General features: G+C 41.5%; 1 protein-coding gene across 1 annotated transcript; it reads left to right on the forward strand.

Moving 5' to 3' along the window:
* Window positions 1–4,369: 4,369 nt before the first annotated feature.
* LOC120798493 (cathepsin Z) lies at window positions 4,370–8,316 on the forward strand. Its single transcript, XM_040142756.1, has 6 exons — window positions 4,370–4,805; window positions 5,765–5,928; window positions 6,213–6,392; window positions 6,519–6,669; window positions 7,755–7,920; window positions 8,100–8,316. The coding sequence occupies exons 1-6, from the start codon at window positions 4,678–4,680 to the stop codon at window positions 8,223–8,225; spliced, it is 915 nt and encodes a 304-aa protein (XP_039998690.1). The 5' UTR covers window positions 4,370–4,677; the 3' UTR covers window positions 8,226–8,316.
* Window positions 8,317–10,512: the final 2,196 nt, after the last annotated feature.

Below are 10,512 nucleotides of genomic sequence, written 5' to 3' on the forward strand. Positions count from 1 at the left end.
TGACCTGGTGATGGCGCTAGAAGATAGAGTTAATGGGTCACCCAAGTCAGTACGATTCAGCATCTGGGGACGATGAATGTGTTTGCAAAATTTTGTGCCAATCCATCTGATAGATGCTGAGATATTTCACAAGATAAGCGACTTCGGGATCACCAAGGTCAGTGGGATTCGTCCTTTGAGAAATTTAAACGTCTTTTTCATCCGGTGGTTGTTGAGATATTTCGGTCGGGACTGACATTCATAGAGCTGGGCTGCTGGCGTGGCGTGAAAAACTGACCCTTCAACTCTCACTATTAAAGTGTCGTCACTTGAAAAAATATTCACACCGGTCACAAAGAGCAGTCTCTGCAGATGTTATAGACGTGCTGCCTGACTCTTAGAAAGGCAAGACAAAAGGACAGAGCTTAAATTGTTTGACTGCAATGACTGCATGATTGTCTCGTCATCAGTCTGGATGTAAGCGACCAGCTTTAGAAGCTATTTTATTATTGCAAACTGATGCAGGATAATGGTACGGTCCATGTAGCGGTTTCATCAATGCTTCTGCCATCTTCAGCGTTAGGAGGCAGGAGGATGCTCATGTTAATGCAACGTGCCCTCATCGCGGAGAACAGGTATGTTGATGAACGTCTTGCATTACCTTGCCAACATTATGTTACATCCTTAAAAGATCTACAGCACTGTAGGGCCAAGCATTATCGAGGACTATTTGTGCTTCTGAAGAAGTCCCAAAGCAGGGAAGAGTTTGGTTTTTAACACACCAACGATGACCTAAGAGGTCAGAGGTCACCGGGATTTCAATCCTCCGGTCCTGCAGCAGACAAGAGTCTCTATGTTGCGAAGCACAATGGACTTCTCAGGAGGAGCAGGCGGCGTCTGCTTTCAGAGAAAACACAGAATGAGTGACCTGATGAAGAGGAATGCCGAGTTTGTCTGTGATCAAAATGCAGTGGAGTTTTAGTTAATAGGATTCAGTCAGAGGTCAATGATTTTTCAGCCCAGAACTTTAGTTGTTCGCTCTGTTATTATCTTAACTTTTCATCTAGTGACTGGGGCCCGGTTTGTTTGGTACATGTTTTAGAAGCTTTACGCCCACACTAATAAATTATTTGAGGTTAGTGACTCTTTCTGGGAACACTCAACCTTCAGATCCTCGCTGTCACATATATCATAACTATCTGATGTTCAGAGTCATGATTCAGTATTTCCTTTGCGAGAAAGTGCCGGTTATATTACTGTTGTACCAACTTTAGCTCAGCCTCTCTCAAAGACTTTTACTGCAACCAGTGATTTGTGACACAGTTGACAGCTGTGGGTTGTCCATGAAGTCGTAGCCATAGCAAAGCAATGGCATACTAACATCCGGTGGTTAGTTCCGTTTCTTAAGTAAAAAAGGCAATAACACGGTGTAAAAAATACCTAATTGCAGGTAAAGGTCCTGCCTTCATGTCTTAAAGCCCCAAAAGTAAATGTACTCACTATATCCAGAATGCCTGCCTTCAGAATTGTACAGTACTACTTATATTAAAGAATTATTATCACTTATTATTATTATTATTATTATTACAAAGTGATCGTACTGCATGTTTTGTGCGTAAAATCCTAGATAAATATAGAAGCGTTTAAGTATCAGGATTTTTTTTTTAAAATAGAAAGTAGCCGGAAATTCAGATACGTGAGTAAAGTTAAGATTTTACCTGCATAAGCACTCGAGCAAATACTGTGCTTAACTAAAAAAATAAAAAAAAATCACTAGTGGGTGCAGTCAGAAGAGATGTTGGTAATTCTGCTTCTTCTAAGATCAATTTCTTTCCATGTGATGATTGCTGGGTGTCTCAATACAATACATTTACTGTACACTGATACACAAGAACTCGCGCTTTCATTCCGGAGGAGAGGCACCAAAACCTCCATCTAGCTTTTTAAGTTTCAGGTCGGTGGGAGGTGTTTCTGAGAACAGACTTCCAGACACATGCTAGACTAGCAATGTAAATAATAAAAACATCAACGAACAATAAAGCGTTACCAAGAAATGTGCTGCAAGAGTGAAATCTGGAGTTTTTTTTCTAAAAATGTTAAGATAGATTAGGACATATTTCTCTTGAATGCAGGGTGATGGAGGCCTCTCACTAAAGATTTCAGAGTAGGACACCTCTGGAAAACAGAGGTATATATGTTACATACAACATATATACCTCATTATATATGTACATATATACCTCATTATATATGTACATTTCTAAAGCTCCTGCATACCCACAGTCAACCCACACAGCTGTTATTTATGTTGCCTGATTAGACTTCTTCTTCTTAGGACAATGCGGGTGTGTACAAGCTGTGTTTGACTGACACCTCCCCTCACCTTTCTGTTGGTCAGGGCCAACCTGCCCTGTTATCGTTCTTATGAATACATAGGGTTTGATGAAATCCCATAATTCCCAGCATTCCCCCACGCTGATTGTGCTGTGCACCTGGGTGAGGGTGCACAGCGCAATGTTATTCTGAATTGTAGTGGAGTAGAAATATAAAGTTGCACAACATGGAAATGCTTAAGTAAGGTACAGGTGCGTGCAAATTGCATTTAGTATAGTACTTGAGTAAATGTACTTGGTTTCATGTCTTTCATGTCTGTCCAGCCTTGGTTGGGATCCAGCAGAAGACATCCAAGTAATTTAAGAGCCCATCTCCTTCAGTTTACACTGACATCAACACATGAACATCCGTTCCTCTTAATGCTGGGCAGCTTTTACATGAGCCACTCAACATCATCAACGGGAGAAAGACCAAAAACTGAAGATGGATTACTCATCAAACAACAACTGGTGAGTTATTTATCCAGTGTTCGTGCTCAGGGTTCATTAGGTGCCTAATGCACCTCTAATCTGATTCTAGTTTAATCATTAAAAGCACAAACAACGATACTTCCCCCTCACAAAAACAGACCTTGATTGAAGTCGAGCCTCATCTTGTAATATAATAACCTTGTTAGGAACTGCATTGTATCCATGATAACCCAGCCAATCATCCGGCACTGCATTAGGTGTAATGCGATTGTTCCTGGGAACTGACCGTGTCATTTAAAAGTTTACCGCTGAGCCTGCACAATCTACTCTGCTCCATCAGCGGGCTTTTATTTTGAAGACATTCATATATTGATCACTGTGGTGAAAAGCAACGAAGGGTCAGCAGAGGCAAGGGGAGCTGCCTCATTTTGACTGTCAAATCTTAATCTGCTAAATTACCACTAACTACAGCGCTGAAAACAAATGAAGTGGAGTACAATAAAGACAATATAGTCCACTAAAATGTAGTGGAATAGAAGTGGGAATAAAAGTAGTACTGTACCAGTAGGCTTTTCTCCAAACAGTCGCAAGTTTTACTTGAGAATTACAGTCCACCTTTGGTTCCACGCTTACGGAAAATAATACGTTCATATGTTTCTTTTTATCTGCTCATACTAACGACACTAACAGTCTTCAGTCTAACAGTCTGAAACGCATTTATCTATAAGGAAGAAAATATGTCGATGAGGCAGGAACAACAAACAATGTTCCTAATTTTAGACTTCTCTTTCAATTTTATGCATCCATAGGAAAAAAAAAAACCCGCCACTCTTCAGTGCTTATTGTGAAGCACCTTTGATGGGGGTTTTTATATAAATTATACTGCCCCTGCTTTGGTTACAAGTTTGTGGCTGATATGTGTTTATTGCGTATGCAGACTTCTTTTGTCTATTGATATTCCCCTGTTCTATATTATCTCACACAGTTTTATTTTTGGTGGAGCTTAACTTCTAGAATTTAGTGGCGTGGAAGGGAAGAAAATGTCTATGATATGGGTCAAATTTATGGACGAATGGAGGAAAACTGCTTTTAATTTTGTTAGTTGTGAAATACGAATTGGGTAAGAGGCAGACCTTTTCCCATGCCAAGTTCTCCACAAAATCATTCCAGTGTGAGATTGCATATGGAAGTGTGATTATATCGTTTTCAAAGAGACTTCTTGTGGATTTATTGTTACTACAGGGATGTGAAGAAAAAGAGATTTTCCCCACAGCAGAGGGCACTTTGGTAAGAGAGTGCATAGCTAATAAATAACCCTTGTTTGTTGCCACAGACTTTTACATAATCCTCAGGTGTTGCAGGGATGTTGTCCTGTAATGCAAACTCCTTATAATGAAACAGTGCGTTTTATGTTTAGACACTATGTCTGTACACTGCAATCATCGAGTCTGTTCTCTGCACATCCGTTGCCGTCCGGTCTGGCTTCACCGCCACAATAGACAAGAGCAGACTAGGGCGGACAGCCGGGACTGTGGACGAGGTCACTGGTGCCGACCCGCCCACCATCCAGGACGTGTGCACCTCCGGAGTCGTGAAGCGGGGCAGGGAAAAATCACTGCAGACCCCCTCACAACCTGCTCCAGCGCCGGCTCTCAGGGAGGCAGTTCAGGACACCGTGCGCCAAAAAACCGTTTCCTCCCGCCTGTGTCCTGTGTGTGTAAGCAGACTGAGAGCCACTGGGAACCGGAGTCAAGAGTCCTTGTACATTTTCTGGTCCTTGTTGTCCAGCCCGCTGCAGCCGCGCTGTTCAGCGGAGCGCGTAACGATCGCTCCGACCGACAGAGGGCGCTCTGCGTACGCGTACGCGCTCGTCGGGGGAGGGAGGGGAGCCAACATGGCGTCTTCGACAGCTGCGCCGCTACTGTTTTGTTTAGCATCGTTTTCACTGCAAACTAGCTCCCTCAGACTACTGTCCGAGCCATGTCACAAACCCATCAGAGACGACCGACCGGACTTTGTCAAGTAAGTGACGAGAAAATGTCCAGTTTCCGCTGACACTGACACATTTTGATGATTTCGGCTCGTTGCTTACCTCCGAGTGGACTACCATTACTCCCGAGTTGTGATTGAGAAGAAGTAGCACATTAACGCTGGGGCATCAACCGTTAATCGTTACCGATTTACCGGTTGTCAGCGCCTCTACTACAAAAATAACGTCTGTTTTCATAGAGTCTCCCCACAAACCTGTCGGTGTTCAGGAATGAATCTGTATAATGACTTTGTCATAGTAACGTTACAGCTAGTAACTCAGCCTGGCGTAGTTATTAGTCATTGTAACTCATGTGAAAAATGAAAAGCATATTCATAAACGTGTGGGTTTATTGGTCAGTTAGTATCTTTTTTTATCATTTTGCATCTCTCTGTAGTCTCTCTTTTTATAATTATTTTTCCTCTCTTTGGGATAGTTGTGGGTGTTTTTATTGCCTTTTTTGTGTCTTTGAACTGAGCTCTACGACTATCCAACGAGAAATATTAACACTTCATACTCAATACAGGGGCCTGCGAGCTCAGGGGGGCCCTGGGCCTGGGCCCCGGCTTGGGCCTGTTCAGATATCCATCCATGTTTTTATTCCTTACTTTAACTAATGTATCTCTCTATTGTTTTATTTTTCTCTCTGTTTATTAGATCTCAATCTTAACCACATGCCTGATTAAATAAAGGTTTTATATGTGTGTGTGTGTGTGTGTGTGTGTGTGTGTCTTTTCATACACATGTGACGTGGAGACAGCAAACATTGTAATGCACCTGCTTGTTCCATCTACCACTATGAACCAAAACATAAGTGTCTTGCACTCCATCTGGTCTACGTGACCACACAGTCCTGATGTAGCAGGTCTAGTTAGTCCAAAAGTGTTCACACGCAGGTGAGTGAAAAACTCTAATTCAACAAAATATTAGTCTTATCCTTCGCTTATTTTAGGACGCAGCCCCGGCCGCATGAGTATGTGAAGGTGTCGGCCCTTCCTCTGTCGTGGGACTGGAGGAACATCCAGGGGAAGAATTATGTGAGCGTTACAAGGAACCAACACATCCCCCAGTACTGTGGTTCCTGCTGGGCCATGGGAGCCACCAGTGCATTAGCTGGTAACCATGACAATGGAGGAAGGGAGGATAAGAGGGAGGAAACAAGACAAGAGGGACGGGTAGAATAAATGTGACATATATAGTGTGTATACTATGTCAAATCAAAGTATTCTATTAGTTTTTTACTGCAGTTTTTATTGACTGCACAGTATCATATTAGAGTGGCAGCATTGGCACAGTGAGCATGGAGAGCAGCATCCACAAGAGAAAGCAAAGACTATAAACCCCTGAGGAAATATTACCACTTCAGCCTGGTAAGATTTGTTATATTCTTTCTGTCCAAGACCGTATCAACATCAAACGCGGAGGAGTGTGGCCGTCCACCTACCTGTCGGTCCAGAACGTGATAGACTGCGGGAGGGCGGGCTCCTGTTATGGAGGAGATCACCTGAGGGTCTACGCCTACGCCCATGAGAGAGGCATCCCCGATGAAACCTGCAACAACTACCAAGCCAAAAACCAAAGTAAAAAAATTTTACAGTTTCTTCTATGCTGCCAACATGCTTCTGCTGTTAAAGTCACACTACGTCGCCCTGCACTCTAAAGAATTAAAAAACTATCATCTTCATTTCGTCTTCGACGGTCCACAGAGTGCGAGCTGTTTAACCAGTGTGGCACCTGCTCCTTCTTTGAATCCTGCAATGTGGTGAATAACTACACTGTGTGGAAAGTGGGAGACTACGGAGAAGTTTCTGGAAGAGACAAGATGAAAGCAGAAATTTACACCAACGGGCCCATCAGGTAGTGTAAGTCATCCTCCGCAGCCATTTCCAATTATTCATCCTCCTACAGTACATCCTCTGTGTGAGGGAGGAGATGCAGCCTAAACTTTTCACAGAGCGAATCTTAATCATAAGTCTGTTTTTTTTAATTGATGTATATTTAATGATATTTAAACCTTTGTGGACATTTTACAGCGCTGGGTGCACTTTGATTATGCTCAGATAAGTCGTAAAATACATAAAATTTAAAAGCTGAAGCCTTAACATATTGAAAATATAAACACAGACTTATGTTTTTTACCATTTATTATGTTTCAATAAACACAGCAGAACTTTATGTCACTTAACGCTTCACTGTTGTTCCTAACCTTATCATGACCATATACAACTTAACCACCTAAACAAGCTGTGATTTTTTTTTTTTTTTTTTTTTTTTTTTTTTTTAGTGAAGGTTTGACTTTGACAGCTTTATATTGCCTGTAAAATTATTTCCATGCAGTATTAACGAGGTCTTAAAACGGCTTCAGTTTGCTTCTCTATTACCTGAAGATACGAAAGATCAAACTTTTCTAGAACTTTTTTTTTCATCGCATTCCATTTGAAGTATATGGGCTCAAATAAGAATCAATAATCTTTTGAGCTTGTGAGATTTCACCCTTTGTGAACCTGTAATAAAAAAACATTGCCTCAGAAATTCAACCTTTTGAATATGAAGGTAGATTGCAGTTTTGGAAACAAAAAAATGAAAATGTGTAGATAACATATTTTCACAAATTATATCAGTAGTAAATTATTCAAAGACCCTTCGGGGAAAAGAACTGCTTTTCTCCTCCTCTTCAAATCTGAGTGCAGCTTCAAAGCAGAAAATTGAGTGTGAAACTTAGCGCTCAAGGTTCCCACACTGCATAAGACACATGTAAGTTACAGCACAAATTGTGCCTTTCACAGCCAAAAGAAGCTAGGTTTTGACCCTTTGTTGAGCCTTTAGACATTCTCTTTCTAAGATTTCTCATGACGTTTTAGTGATCAAAGAAATGTGAAAAGACGAAGAATAAAACGCATGTTTCAGATGTTCCTTCCAAAAAACTCCTCTCTGTCTTTCAGTTGTGCCCTGATGGCCACCGACGGCCTGGAGGAATACGCTGGAGGGATTTTCTCAGAGTTTCACCCCCTCTCTCTACCGAATCACATCGTGTCTGTGGCTGGCTGGGCTGTGGCGGAGGAAGGGACGGAGTACTGGATCGTCAGGAACTCCTGGGGAGAGTTCTGGGTTGGTTTTTCTCTCTCTGCACTACACCCTGCCTTCACAACCTGCCCATAGTCTGTAGCAAAAGTTTGCACACACACTACACTACTGTTCAAGTAGGAAAGTTTCAGGGAAGAACTGTCACTGACATTGTGCTTCTTGCTTGCAGAGTAAATAATGTTGTTTTGCTTTTTTAATTTCAGGGAGAACGTGGATGGGCGAGAATAGTCACCAGTGCGTATAAAGGAGGAAAAGGCAACTGGTTCAACCTGGGTATTGAGAAAAACTGTGCATATGGAGACCCTATTGTTCCACAGAAACCTAAATAAAGTGATAGGCTCTAGTTTTGTCATGTTGGGTTTATTGATATAACTGTTGATGATTTGGGAAATTTGGGAAATTAAATGAATGGTTAGGAAATATGTTTATTTGTTTTCTTGTTGAGAATTAAAGCACAGTGGGAAAACGCCAATTTGCTGTAGTACATGGGGTTTTCCCAAACTATTTCTTGGCTGGGAGAAGTAACTTCGTGGGGTCTCAACTGGCTCAGGCCGAGAAATAGTTCGGCGCGCAACCGGCCGTAAAACCGCAACATGCTGCCTTTACACTGTTTTTTGCAAGGATAAAACAAAACAGAGATCTTTAGTTAATTAGTGAGCTTTAGGGATTTGGACAGATCATGGCTAACAAGTTTCCCCGTTGCCGGTCTTTGTGCTAAGCTAAGTTATCACTTCCCAACTCTAGCTTCATACTTAAAGCACAGACTTGAGAGTTTTGTCAAGCATCTAACACTCTGCAAAAAAAGAGAAATAAGCTTAATTCGGAGCTATTCCTTTGAGTAAAAGAAGGCGAGATTAGCTCCTGTAAGTGCTATGCGAAGGCAACTGGACTTGCTTGAAGTTCTTGAAGACGTTTCCGCCTCTCATCTGAAAGGAATCGTCCGTTCTTCAGCAACAATAGTGAGTCGTTGAGGTCACATGAGTGACTATGACTCACTTTTGTCGCTGATCTCACCAGACGATAAATACCTGGAACTCCCCACTAGTCTGGTAGAACTGAAGAAGCCATTCGGATGAGAGGCGAGACGTATTCAAGAACTTCAGGCTAGTCCGGTTGCCTTCGCATAGCACTTACAGAATACCGTGACGTAGATTACTGAGAATCTTCACAGACAAAGACTAGCTCCATTTTGATGGGTTTAACCTGTAATTAACACATTTGTTTTTCATAATTTACAGAAACAAAAGGAAAGCCTGGTTTTTACAGATTTATAAGTTTTGATAGATGAAGTGAATCTAATTTTAGAGCTCTCCATATGAATTTTACAAGCTTAACCAAGTCCAGACACTCAGTTTAAATAAATATTCAAACCCAGAATCAGTACGTAATTTGCCCGGAAATGCAACCGAAACAAACGAACGGCTCCTGAATTCAATTTCAAGCTTGACTTAACTCATTCTCACAAACGGCTTCTAATGAGCGCCTGTAGGCCAACCGGTCAGTCTAGTGTAACAGGAATCAAATCAGGTTTGACACAGCACATGCTGCACAGCACATACTCTAAGCAGCTCCCTTTAACACAAGCAGGCTTTTTTTTTCTCTCTCTCTAATATACAAATGCGAGTCACATGGAAATTTGAAGAGAAAAGGGCCGTTAAGGACACTGAGGTCACATCCTCAGTAATTTTTCTGTTATTTTAGAGGTTTTAGCAACTTGGGAGAATTTACGTTCTATAATTAAAAAGTACCAGTCTGTGGCTGCTTTACTGGCTGACTGTAGTATTTTTAGACTCAGTATATTCAAATAAAACTGCTTCTTGGCTGACCAAAACATTAAGTAATAATAAATGATTAAACCATCCACCACCAGAATTTTATTCAAAGCACTGTGGAGAAGGTTTTAAAACTTGTAAAACTTTGATCTTCGTGTTGGGAAATAAAACCCTGCGCGCCGACTCCAAACCACTGATTTGTTTAAACGGACAGTATTTTGATCCCAGTCAGTTCTGCGTCGTGTGAAAATGTTTAAAAGTTGGTTACCACGCCCACAAATATACCAACAGGCTGATGGGCACTTTGATAACAGAAGCGGTTAAAGGGACACTCCCCCAAATTGACAAGGTTAAGTTCGGTATTACTCAGCCTGTGATAACAGTTGAACGTCTTCTGTGACTCTGGAGGGAACCATCCAAAGTTTGAGAAAAATTGACCGTAATGATCAGTCACTACTGAGTTGCATTATGGGAAAGGCAAAGCCCAGTATTTTTAGAGTTTGACCCTTACGAGCAAATGAGAGTCAGGGTATCTCGGCCTCCGCTGCCCAGATTTCGACCGCTTTTTTTTTAAACACGTCAGGTGTGAGTCCGGCAAACTTTGTGGAAGTAACACTGAAGTCACTCCCCTGTCATCCAACCAGCTCAGGGTGATAAACATCTCAAAACGATTAACAGAGCAAGTAGAAAACAGTGAAAGCTCAATTACAAGAACGTGAAACCAAAAAGATAAGGGTACAGCGACGATAAGATATAAAATATATCAAAAATATAAACAGTTTTATGCTACATGAAAGAAAACCTTCAAATTCTGAATACAACACAAACTGCTATCTAACATCTC

The sequence above is a fragment of the Xiphias gladius genome, chromosome 14 (assembly GCF_016859285.1).
Source record: "Xiphias gladius isolate SHS-SW01 ecotype Sanya breed wild chromosome 14, ASM1685928v1, whole genome shotgun sequence".
NCBI classification, from domain to species: Eukaryota; Metazoa; Chordata; class Actinopteri; order Istiophoriformes; family Xiphiidae; genus Xiphias; species Xiphias gladius.

Coding starts and splice junctions, on each gene's coding strand:
- LOC120798493 (XM_040142756.1), top strand. CDS start 4,678: ATGGCGTCTTCGACAGCTGCGCCGCTACTGTTTTGTTTAGCATCGTTT. Junction 4,806..5,764: donor GACCGACCGGACTTTGTCAA/GTAAGTGACGAG, acceptor CGCTTATTTTAG/GACGCAGCCCCGGCCGCATG. Junction 7,921..8,099: donor ACTCCTGGGGAGAGTTCTGG/GTTGGTTTTTCT, acceptor TTTTAATTTCAG/GGAGAACGTGGATGGGCGAG.